This window comes from Mustela nigripes, chromosome 3 (assembly GCF_022355385.1).
Source record: "Mustela nigripes isolate SB6536 chromosome 3, MUSNIG.SB6536, whole genome shotgun sequence".
Taxonomy (NCBI): domain Eukaryota; kingdom Metazoa; phylum Chordata; class Mammalia; order Carnivora; family Mustelidae; genus Mustela; species Mustela nigripes.
Genome location: NC_081559.1, coordinates 97,579,830 through 97,593,182, shown reverse-complemented (window position 1 = coordinate 97,593,182; position 13,353 = coordinate 97,579,830). Strand labels below are relative to the sequence as shown.

Genomic DNA, 13,353 nt, shown 5'->3' with positions numbered 1-13,353 from the left:
CTTCAATTCTGTTTGGAAGAAAAAAAGGAATGTTACATCCTAAGTGCCTCCAGAGGGCATACTGCTAAGAAGTCAATTCATTCACCCTGGAGAACCTTGGAAGTACCCAAAACTCAAAGGATAAGAAACCACAAAGAAAAAAAGTAAAACAAGGTTTTACAAAAAAACTGTTAAATTTCTCTATATAGAAATAGACCCCCAAGATCCCTTCAGATTACAGTTAATTATACAACCTCAATGAATAAATGAAACAAATGAACAGAGAGAAAATGACACAAATGAAGAAATGAAGTAAAAATTTAGGAGCAGCTCAATTTTAAGAGAAAAATTTACATTACAATTTTGCCTCTAAAGCAAAAAATATTAACAGGTAAAATAATATTTATATACTGTAAAACTACTGATTTAGCTAATAACTGTAACATAACATACAGACAAGCTGAAGGAAGAGGGTCTAAGGAAATACCAACTAACCTAAAAGGAAGGTGGTAGACAAATTACTTATGTTGCTATGTCAAGAAATAAGAGGACAAATATTTGGAGATGTGCAGGTAATTGCCAAGAGTGCGGGCTAAGTGAGAGCTAGTGAATGCTCTGCGGAACATAGAAAGAGTGAGAGTAGGGGTGGAGGATGAGGAGTTGCTATTTTTATTTAAGCCTGTCAGTGTTCTCTTAAAACTTTTAAAACTATGTACATACATCCTTTTATGAATTTTTATTTTAAAGACTGCAAAGAAAACGTGCTGTCTAAACCTTAAAACACCCATATACTTGTCTGGCCACAATGCCTTATCCCAGGTGCTCGCTCCCTCCTTTGCTCCCAATTCATGGCTATATGCCAATTCATCATGATCTCTGATCCCTGCCCATATCTCCTTCACATCCAGCTGTTCAAGTTACACACATGGGAATCACAGATTTCTCATATTTACTCCCCTCACATCTAAGTAATCAGTAAGTCACGTTGATTCTATTGCTTTTTCTTATCCTTTCTCAATCTTATTGGCCTGAAATTACTTATCCTTCATCTGGAAAACTGTAATAAACTTACCTGTTTCCAACACAATTCACACCCCTATTTCAAATCCATCCAAACCAGTGCTATCAGAGTGATCTTTCTAATCTGTGTCATTTGCACTGAAGATCTCTACACAGAATCCAGAACTCCTTTCTATAGCATATTAGTCCCTCATAAACACCCATCTGGGCCCATCTCCTACCAATCCCTTCCTTTCTAATTTTATTACCTAGCAATCTCCTATCCCAAACTTCTACCCAACCTATCTCTTCTGCCAGAAAGATACTTCCCTAACATACTTGCCTGACAAATATGTATTCACCCTTGAAGTCTCAGCTCATAAGAAGCTTCCTTAGTTCTCCCCAGCAGACTTAGATGCTCTTTGTTTCTATGCCCTCCCCAAATCCATGTATTTATTGAAACTATGCCTGTTTAGATATCATCTTCCTTACTCTGAGCTCAGTAAGAGCAACATAAAATACTTTTTCATCTTTAAATATTCCATACTTCAACTGAGACCATGAAAATTATATTCACTATTTGCTAAATGGGTAAACAATATTAAAAAATAACTTTTTAATGCCTAGTAAGCACACTTGGCATTTAATGTAATTCTATTAACAACTTTCTTCTATTAAGTTACCAGAATAATTTTTCATATTAAAAACACACCTTTTATTTACTTAATAAAACCTCCACGTTGCTAACATTTTCATAGAGACAGAAAACTATTTTGCTAATAAATATTTTGTTATGACAGTCGACTAACAGTTCTTGGTTTAATGGTTATTTTATACGGGGCACTGGTAGTTCTAGAACTTTTCCAAAATACTTTATTTAAATGGTCATAAATTTTAGGGGCTTCCCTCTTTTCATGATCCCACATAAGCCACAAATATTAAAAAGACAAGTTTTAGTTTTCTAAATATACAAAAAATAAGGCGCCTGGCTAGCTCAGTCGGTAGAGCATGAGACTCTTAAATATACAAAAAATAGTAACTTGTTTAGCCTATTTCAACATAGGAAACTATTCCTCTTGAAAATAACTCACAATAGGGCACCTGGGTGGCTCAGTGGGTTAAAGCCTCTGCCTTTGGCTCAGGTCATGATCCCAGTGTCCTGGGATCGAGTCCTGCATCGGGCTCTCTGCTCAGCAGGGAGCCTGCTTCCTCCTCTCTCTCTGCCTACTTGTGATCTCTGTCTGTCAAATAAATAAATAAAATCTTAATAAATAAATAAATAAATAAATAAATAAACTCACAATAGCACTTTAGTATAGGAAAAGTTTCTGAGATTAACTCCTCCCTGAATTTCTCAAAACAATCCTATCGGGGGGGGGGGGGGACGGGACTTACCTCTGGATGAAAAAAGATTTCAGGTCCCAAGAATCTCTCATAACCAACATCAATAGAAAATTCTTTCTTTGAGATAGCATTGATTCCAGTATATTGCTTGATCCACTTTGATCCATCTGTGTCATACTTGTTAAATTCTTTTACTAAATCTGGGCAGACATAACTATAGCGCTCCTAGGAAAACAAAGAAATGAGTAATTATTTCCTCATTTTAGGAACAGTAGAAAAGGATGACATATTTTTGGCAAACCAGAATCAAATGAACAAATATCGTTGGAAAATAAAATTAAGAAATTAAGCTGAAGATAATTTCATGTTAGGACATTAATTTATGTTTAGTACAAATAACTCATCTCTCATTTCTTATACATAATTCCTAGCTTCATACATACTGAATAAGACTTGATCAACTGAAGAGACAACCTCTACTATCTCAAGGTTATTTTATGAAAACATTCATTATTGTCATTCAACTTCTTATGCAGTTCCAATAATTAATGGAGTCTGCGTTATGAAGAGGAGAAAACATAAAATAAATACAGAACTAGAGAATAAGTAAAAGTTGATATAACCCACAAATTAATATAGACCCTTAATCCTTAACACCTTCCTGGAACAAACCTGAATATGATCTAAGTAAATGAGCAAAAGAAAAAAGGCTGAAAACAAAAACTATTCTTTTTGACTGTATCACCTACAATGCCAAATTGCCACTTTACTGATTAAGTCCTAAGTAAAAGTTTTCATTAAAAATGCAATTCAAAAATGTTATGAGTTGTAACATTCTATTTACAATTTATGGACTCCTGAATCCACGTTTCATTTTTTTTAAAAGAAAAACACACACTTCATATATTTTTGTTCATGAAGAATTCTAATCCACAATAGATGCAAATACTATTACTAATAATATAAAGACATATAAGGAAAGAATATGGAAAACAAAGAACAATTTGATGTTATTGTAGGTCTTTTTCCAACATCAAAAGTAGGAATTACATGGAAATTATAATTCTTAAAATACATTCAGACTGAGCATCAGTATTCTCTAAAATAGATTTTAATCCTTGGTGCTTTTTTTATTTTTTAAACCCCACAGGCTTCCCAAAGATGCTGAAGCAGTATTCATGTTAATTTTTCACATATTTAATTTTGATGCCATCCTTTGGGTTAGTTTTGGCAGCCATTTGATAATTCCCTTACTACTAGAAAGCAGTAAACTCCTTAAAGTTATTTTTGCTGCGGGATTTTTGCTTTCACATACTGAAAACATATGAGAAACCCACTAAAATTTTTGTAGGTATGTTGGCAAATGATAAATTTAAAAAGTGATTCTAAGTATTTTGACAGTTTACATAAAAAACTGATCTAACAAAGACTTATATAACATACAAATTAAAACACCTTAAATAGTCTTCACGTTTTTATTTGCTGTATCACGTGAGCCAAACACCACCTCTATTCTAGTGAAATGAAACAATTACATCAAAAAAAAATTTTTCAACAGAAAATTGTTAGGATTAAAATAAAGAACTCAGGGGCGCCCGGATGGCTCAGTGGGTTAAAGCCTCTGCTTTCCAATTGGGTGGGCTCTCTGCTCCGCGGGAAGCCTGCTTCCTCCTCTCTCTGCCTGCCTCTCTGCCTACTTGGGATCTTTGTCTGTCAAATAAATAAACAAAATCTTAAAAAAAAAATAAAATAAAAAATAAAGAATTCAGTGAAAAAACTGAGATACAAGAACTATGAAACAAACTAATTATTTTTACTATGGGGAATAATCACAAAAATGTATGCTGAAGTCAGCTGGTACAAATGTTCTTGACTCAAATGTGAAATGTGGAGACAACAAGGCACAGAGCTGATCATCCCGCAAAATCTCCTTACAAGAAATAAAGAGAAAACATATATATAATTAAGGGTATTAATTTATAACTGGCTAAGTAAAAAGTTTTCTTTTTTTTTTTAAAGTACCATTCTTCACCTGAGAGTTTTCATGTTAATATTGTAAATCTGATTTTAATTTCTAACTGAATTACACTTTCATCATTACTTTTTTACCTTTACTGCCTTAGCAGTTTCCAAGGATTGCTCTGGAGGGATTCCTACTTCTCGGTCTCTCAACAACTGCTGAATAAAATATGTTATATCTCGTCCTGCGATTGGAATGTGCTTAATACAGCTGCCAATCACATACCCTTCGGCCTATACGGGGGGGAAAAAGTGGCAAATTTACTTTCAGTGATTTCAAAATTAAAATAACCTAAATAATCATCAAAGATTAATTTCTCAAGTTAGTGTGTTTATATTCCCAAGTATTGCTTTATCCCAGGAGAGTTCTTCTAGTCTTTATTCTTCAACCATATTCCTCACAATACTGTATAATTTATAATACTGTACAGATATTATGAACAAGAATGGCCAGCAACTTAGATTATTCTTTCACTGGTAAGAGTTTATAACTAAGACTGAAATGACTTAACAACACAGAAATGACAAATTTCTGAAGTTTAAATGTTTTGATAGGAGACCAGATAGGAAATTATTTAAAACTCTTTAATAATTTCAGTAAACAATTTAGATAGCATTGTAGGAAATCTGATCGTTAACCCACAATCTCATTTTTCCTAATGAAGCAGGTACCAATTTCACAAGGCAAAGGCATTCTATGCATTATTATAATGCCAAATAATTAAATTCTACACAATTCATAAATTTACGGATATGAGTCAGAAGTACAAAAAATAATGTAACAAAATTAAATTTCATTAACAAAGAGTATCATCTGGCCATGACAGAGTATTAGGGATTGGATTTAATCTCTCACATTAAAGGAAAAAAAAGAACAAATTAAACGAAATAAACGTTTTCCGACACTAAACAGGCAGAATAGGGCAGTGTTCTCAATGAGAAGGGAAAGCAAATAAGATGAGTGCTATAAACAGCCCATCTCACTGCCTAGGAAGAGTTGCTAGGCAGCAATAATGGGAGGAAGAACCCAAGCAGAGTCAGAAAGTCTCATTAAGTTGAGGATACAAAATTTAGATTTCAGGGAAGTCTACTGCTACAGCTTACATGTCAAACTACTAAAGCTAAAATAGCTACAGTGACACAGAGCTCTGAGATGTGAAAAGTAAAACCTTAGCTGACTAGTAATCATCACATTCATGTTAGGAAACCAACATGGCCAGAGAAAGAACCTCTAGAAAGTGGGAACAAAACAATCCTCAAAGCTTGTTGTAGCTGGGAATAGTTTACATTCCCATTAGGCAGTGTAACAAGACCTCAAACACAGGACACTGAGTAGAATCCTCAGAAGAGTGCCTCAAGAGTGGGGACAAAGTAGGACCAGACAAAAGATTGTTCTGGACTTGCTCAATAATGTTTAAAAGGAACCCCTGAAAGAATCCAACTGATTCCTAGTAATTTAACTGTATCCCAGGAAAAATAACTCAAAGTATCTTTAAAAGTCCCCAAATCCAGGACATAACAATGTGAACATACAGTACCCAATGAAAAATTATACAGAAGCAAGAAAGCTGGAAAATGCAACCCCTGACTGGGAAAAAAAATTAAGAGAAAGAAACAGAAATATCAAAGATAATAGCATTCATAGAAAAAGACATTAAAACAACTACGATATATTCCTCATAATCAAGAATGGAATCATGAATGGAAACATGAATGAGAGAGAAAGAAAAGATGTAAAAGGATCCAAAGAGAACTGCAATGGAGAAAAATAAAAAATCTAAAATTAAAAAATACCCTAGGGCGCCTGGGTGGCTCAGTGGGTTAAAGCCTCTGCCTTTGGCTCAGGTCATGATCCCAGCCAGGGTCCTGGGGTCGAGCCCCACATGGGGCTCTCTGCTCTGCAGAGAGCCTGCTTCCTCCTCTCTCTCTGCCTGCCTCTCTACCTACTTGTAATCTCTGTCAAATAAATACATAAAATCTTTAAAAAAAAAAAAAAAAAAAACCTTAATTTGCCATTAAGAATTGGAAGCACAAAAGCCTTGGCAGAAAAAATGCCATCTCTGACAAATAATCCAATCTGATGCATTTTTTTAATATACTTTACTAAATACAAACCATAAAAAGCACAATTGTAACTTGACCTTTTTATTCCAAAAAAAAAAAAAATTTTCCAGGGGCATGTAGCTGGCTGAGTCAGTAGAACACGTGACTCTTGATCTTGGAACCTTGAGTTCAAGCCCCACACAGGCCACTGAGCTTAATTACAATAAATAAATCAAAATAATTCCCAAAAGTCATTAATGGCCATATGCTTATAACAAATTGTTAGTTAGCTAACCTATGCACCAAACTGAAATCTGTTAATTAAGGATAAGAGAGACTACCAACTGGCTAATACATGTAACACAGACACATCCAAACTAGAAGACAGAATTCCAAGTTTAAGAAAAGAAAGGCATAGTGGCACCTGGGTGGCATAGTCGGTTAAGCATCTGCCTTCGGCTCAGGTCCTGATTCCAGGGTCCTGGGATCTTGCCCCCGCATCAGGCTCCCTGCTGAGCAGGGAGTCTGCTCCTCCCTCTCCCTTTGCCTCTTCCTCCCCACCACCACTCATGCTCTCACTCGCACTCTACAAAATAAATATAATCTTAAAAAAAAAATGCAAAATATCTTTTACCATTCCCGTTACATCTTCTAATTATGAATTAGAAACAATTTCTACTATTTTTAAATCATATCCTAATTATAGCACAAACCTACAGAGCAGAAGAAAGATTTTGGAATTTCTTTATAGAATTTTAATATTAACTTGAGCAAAACACAGCCCTAGATGAACAAATGGCCAAACGAGTGCAAACTTTTCAAATGTTTAAAATTTTTTAAAAGTAGTATTAATTCGTATCATTTAACTCTGCCAGATATGTTATCTGATAGGACTATTTGGTAATTTTTAAATATCCTTACCACTGGAATGACATGGGTGACACCATCTCCACTGTCTATTACTGTACCAGTCAATGTCCGTTCTCCTACTTGTCTTGAGGTCCAAGAGGCAGCTAAGGCAAGAACAGCCTTAGACCAAAAAATATGACAGGAAAGAAAATAAAAACAAGCACAAAGAGTTAATAGAAAAAAATATTTCATGGAGTACTTCAATTTTAAATGTGCAGTTGACTCTGGAGCAACACCAGGGTTAGGTGCGCTGATCCCTCCAACACAAGCAGTCGAAAGTCCAAGTATAACTTCTGACTCTCCAAAAACTGAACTACCAAGTGTCTACTGTTGACCAGAACACATAAACAGAAGATTAACACAGATTTTGTATGTTATATCATATACTGTATTCTTATAATAAGAGAAAAAAAATGTTAAGAAAATCATAAGGGAGACAAACATTTATAGTACTCTACTGAAAAAAATTTGCATGTAAGTGGACCTATGCAGTTCAAACCTGTACTGTTCAAGGGTCAACTACAGTCATCTCTGACAAAAAAATACATAAAGTAATTTACATTACGCAATAAAATTATTCGCATCCTACAATTTAAGAAAAATGTAACAAGCTTGTATTTACTTCTAGAGGCATATTTGTAAATTTCCCATGTTTTTATGCAGGCCAAAATGGGGAAGACTAACATCATGTATCACAGCACTAAGACTGCTAGGACTTAAAATTATGTTTATATGGGCTAGCCTGTATACAAACCACAAAGTGTAAGTAAGATAAAGAAATATACAAACAAAATATATGTATTCCATACATAGATGGCTATAAACAAGTATCTATATCAAGATAAGCTCCAAAGTTTTAACTGCAACATGCTTTTAGGAATATATAACAAGTTAGTTAACCACAGGAAAAGCCATTATACACTTGTAAATATCATGAGTTAATCAGGAAACAAAGTTGATGAAATTATATTTTTCTATGAAAAAGACTGGCATGGACAATAAAGTATAATTCTTTTAAGTTTACAAATTAAGAAATTAACACAGTCATTTTTTAAAAACAGAATTTCATACAATCCAAGCCTCCAACAAGATATATGTCCAATAATTAAAAACAGAGCTAAACTTTCACCTATTTGCAATATAATAGCTGAAAGGGGTGGGCGCCATGGCTTAGTTGGTTAAAGCGCCTGTCTAGTAATAGCTGAAAGGGACCTACAAAGTTATCCAGGACATCCTCCTATTTTAACACAGAATCACACATCATAATCACTGTTACCTAGGAGAACTATACAATAGTTTATATACCTATTAAGCATTTGTGATATGCTAGGCATTACATTTGCTACAGGGTAAGAGGTGAGCTGTGATCCTGAGAGGTGGGAAAGAAGCCATTCCATGAAGATACATTTAGAAAGTAAGCTCAATATTAATGAAATTTAATTAATAAATTATTACAGGAATTTATGACATAGAATACAGAGGGGCACAAAAGAGAAAGTGGTCAAATATATCTAGCAGTAAGTGAATCAAAACAATGAAAAAAGGATACAACAAACATTTCAAGGATAAACGAGTATGAATATAAAGTTCTTGACCTGAAATAAACACTTGGTAAATATTAATACCCTTATTTCTGTCTCATGAAAAGCCTTAAATTATCTACAGATCAATAACTTACTTCCTTCAACATTTCTCTTTTACAAACTCCTATTTACTATGATTTCTAAATTATTGATTCAGGAGAGAACAATAATATGCTCTGAGGTCATACAAAATATGTATTTAAGAGTGAATTAACCAGATAAAAATTCAAGAGTCAAGCTTATCTTGACTTGTGAACTTTCTTACCTGCACAGCAATGTACAAGCCTGGAACATTGAAGGATTCAAACATTATTTCAGCAGTATATTCCCTGTTTTCTGGAGTATTCAGTGGAGGTTCAGTCTATTAAATGGAATAACATTTCAAACAGACAAAACCAGATTATTTTGACAACTTTTAAGCAATTTTTAAATAAAAAATGTTAGAAATTTTATTTAAAAATCTTAAATTTAGAGATACAAAGACAGACCAAAAAAAGAAAAATTTTATAAAGAATTCAAACAGACCTATGAAAAATATATGAAAAGAATATAATCACTCACACACAAAAAGAGAAACCAAATTTCTACATTACACCATTAAACACTTATAAAAGGAATGAGAGGGAGAAAGGAGACCTGGTCAAATCATCTTATAAAAAAGGATAATGACAGACCTCCAGCGAGACTTAACAACGGTGTTTCTAGTGGCAGAATTCCCACCTATGTAATGTTTTCAGCAGGATGTACCAGGTCTGTTTATAACCACAGTAAATAAGCCAAGATTCTACAAATTTATGCCATGCTTCTTGGAAACTGTTAAGTGATGTAACTGTTAAGAGTATTAAAATGGAGATATTTACACAGTTCTCTTCCATTTATATGACCGTATACTTCACTTAGAAACCTGCAGATTTAAGTCTGGGCCAAAACACGTTCTAATGAGGCAAGAGAGGACTAAGGAAACTGTACTTGCAATCCTGTACTTCATGTTTCCCATATGCCTCGTGATTACTTAAATCATTTAAATTATTACAGCTTGAAAATGGGTAAGGTCTGATTCTTATGAATCTGATCTGACAATCCTTGTTTTCTCAAATATCTAAAATGGAAGGCAAAATTTTCAAACTTCAGAAACGCAGAGGAATGATGTTTTTGACCTTGAGGTAAGAAGGACTCCTTAAATGTCAAGAACACAAATTATAGAGAAACATGAATAAAACTTGAATTCATTGCATTAAATCTTTTTGTTAATTTAAGAAAACACTGTAAGGCTTTTTAAAAAAAATGGTCAACTAGGAGTAGACTTTGTGCCTACATAAAACCTTTAATAGCTAAAACTACCTGATGTGTTTAAACTTATTGAAAGCAGTTTTGGAACTATTTTTCAAGACTTTGGAGATAATTTAGTGACAGACACATACTAAGCAAACTGAAAAAAATCAAGTTAAATTATAAACTCTAAGAAAAACACTAGTTCTATATAAAATAAAACATAATCAGAAGACCTCCCAAGGAAAATATACTAACAGCTAATAAGCACATAAAAAAGTGCTAAACATCATTAGTCATCAGGAAAATGCAAATTAAAACCAAATGAGAAATTTTACACACCCACCAGAATGGCTAAATTTAAAAAGACTAACACACCAAAGGCTGGATAGAGCAACCAGATTGCTAACACATTGCTGGTGGGTGTGCACAAAGGTACAATCCCTTGGAAAGAGCTCTGAGAATTTCCTATAAAACCAATCATGGACCTACCCTACAACACAGCAATTCGGTATATAGGTATTTATGTAAGACAAATGAAAACATGTCCACAAAAAGACTTGTATAAGAATGTTCACGATAACCAAATTTGTAACAGTCAAAAACTAGAAACAGCCCAGGTCATCAACAAAAAAAAACGGATAGTGAGGCACATTCATACAACAGAATATGATCCAGCAACAAATTACCAATATATGCAACAATGTGAATGAGTCTCAAAGTCTTACCAAAGAGCGTAACTTGTGCAATTCTATTTATATAAACCTCAAACACAGACCAAACCAATCCGTGCCAGAAAATGAGAACAGTGGTTGCCTCTAGGACACAGGGGCAGGAATTAATCAGGAAAGGGCAGAGGAAAACTTTCCAGGCTGATAGTAATGGTCTGTATCTTAATAATGGTTTAGGTTACACAGATGTATGCATCTGTTAAAAACAGAAGCTGGGCAAACTGTATCATGCATTCTGTAAGACAAACCCATCTCACCATTTGTTTTTGTAAACACGATTTTACTGGAACACATTTAGGTATCATCTAAGGCTGCTTTCCTGCTACAACAGCAGAGCTGCAGAGACCAGATGGCACTCAAAGCCAAAAATATTTACTATCTGGACCTTCAGAGAAAATCTGCCAATGCATGATCAATACCCACAGAATTGCAGAGTTAAGATATATACATTTTATAGCATGTGAATTTTATATATATAAAAGAACCATAACCAAATAATGTACTCTAAGTGATGATACACATGCTTATGTATTTAGGGGTGAAACTACTCCACCTGCAACTCATTTTGAAGTAATTAAAAATATAAGATGGAGTGACAGATAACCTGATAGATATCATAAAGCAATTATAATAAAATACTTGGGTCTAGGCTGTGTACATGCAGGTATTTAAAGGTCTTTCAACTTTATGTTTATGGTCTACCCATAAACAATATTCACAAATTATAATAAAATATAGAACATTGATTTCATATAACTATATTGTAAAGAGGGGGAGAAGACAGGGATTCTGTGTTAAGAGAAGGAGGGTAAAATAAAACCCTCATCTTTCCCACTTAGGAAGTCAGTAGGTAGTGTGAAGTATTTAAATAAACAATAAATAGAAAACATGTTTAAATTTATGAGATAACTATTAAAAAGCTCTTTAAAAATTTAAAGAGTGTGTCTCTAGATAATATGAATCAAAGGCTGGGAAAGGCGAGGAAGGAGAGTGCTACTTGTTTTTTTTTTTTTAAAGATTTATTTATTTATTTATTTATTTGAGAGAGAGAGAGAGATATCACAAGCAGGCAGAGAGGCAGGCAGAGAGAGAGAGAGGAAGGGAAGCAGGCTCCCTGCTCAGGAGAGAGCCCGATGCAGGAGGGACTTGATCCCAGGACCCTGAGAGCATGACCTGAGCCGAAGGCAGCGGCTTAACCCACTGAGCTACCAGGCGCCCCAAGAGTGCTACTTTTTTTGTTTTAAATCTCAGAGCATTTGATTTTTGTAAACTATAAACATGCAGTGCTTTGGTAAAAGTAAGTTTAAAAATTACACTGTATTGGGCGCCTGGGTGGCTCAGTGGGTTAAGCTGCTGCCTTCGGCTCAGGTCATGATCTCAGGGTCCTGGGATCGAGTCCCACATCGGGCTCTCTGCTCAGCAGGGAGCCTGCTTCCCTCTCTCTCTCTGCCTGCCTCTCTGTCTACTTGTGATCTCTCTCTGTCAAATAAATAAAATCTTAAAAAAAAAAAAATTACACTGTATTTTTGCTGCCAAGAATTACTAAAGAAATAATAATCAGGCCAGTTATTAAAAAAAGGCAAAGTGCCATATTTCCAACTTTTTTTGAACCTTACTGTTCCTATCATAAAGATTACGTATTGGGGCACCTGGGTGGCTCAGTGGGTTAAAGCCTCTGCTTTCGGCTCAGGTCATGATCCCAGAGTCCTGGGATCGAGCCCCGCATGAGGCTCTCTGTTCAGCAGGGAGCCTGCTTCCTCCTCTCTCTCTGCCTGCCTCTCTGCCTACTTGTGATCTCTGTCTGTCAAATAAATAAATAAAATCTTTAAAAAAAAGATTACGTATTAATTATGAAAAGAACTTTTTCTAAGTGCCTAAGCCTCAGTACTTCAACATATTACAACCCTACTGAAAACTAGAACTGGACGATCTTAAAGACAGTACAGCATTATAACAAAGTCTTTTAGACATGGGACAATTTAATAAACAATAAAATATGCCCTAGTGAGTACAGATGTGATAAAAACATTCTCATTAAGTTTCTTCGAAAATGTCCTTGGTGAAATTTTAATTTGTACTTACCAAAAGAAAATAATGGTCTTCTGGTTCTGCCCTTAAATATTTAAAAATCACTTGCTCCATAAACCTTTCCATCAAGTCCCAATCTTCAACTATACCATGGCGAATTGGCCACTATTAAAACACAAAACACAAATGAAATCCTTTAATGTCAAAAGTAAATAAAACTACCAAAAAAGGAGATTATTAAATCAGGACAGCATTTTTTAGTGTGATTTAATGATACTGTAGATCACCCTTAGGAGACGCATACTTTACTATTTAGAGAGCAAAGGCATTGTTCCCCCAACATATTTTAAGATGGTTCAATTAAAATACATAATGTAAATATTAGGAAGTGCTCACTTCAGCAGCACATATACTAAATATTAGAAGAGAACCATCAGAGCAATTCTGTG

General features: G+C 34.5%; 1 protein-coding gene across 1 annotated transcript in view; it reads right to left on the bottom strand.

Moving 5' to 3' along the window:
- ACTR3 (actin related protein 3) overlaps window positions 1-13,353 on the bottom strand; it is a 59,094-nt gene that overhangs the window by 14,123 nt on the left and 31,618 nt on the right. Inside the window, exons 4-8 of the mRNA XM_059394418.1 lie at window positions 12,959-13,069; window positions 9,142-9,237; window positions 7,306-7,413; window positions 4,432-4,575; window positions 2,374-2,547 (exon numbers count right to left, since the gene is read on the bottom strand). Of these exons, the coding sequence (XP_059250401.1) occupies window positions 2,374-2,547; window positions 4,432-4,575; window positions 7,306-7,413; window positions 9,142-9,237; window positions 12,959-13,069 (633 nt within the window). The remainder of the gene's footprint in view (window positions 1-2,373; window positions 2,548-4,431; window positions 4,576-7,305; window positions 7,414-9,141; window positions 9,238-12,958; window positions 13,070-13,353) is intronic.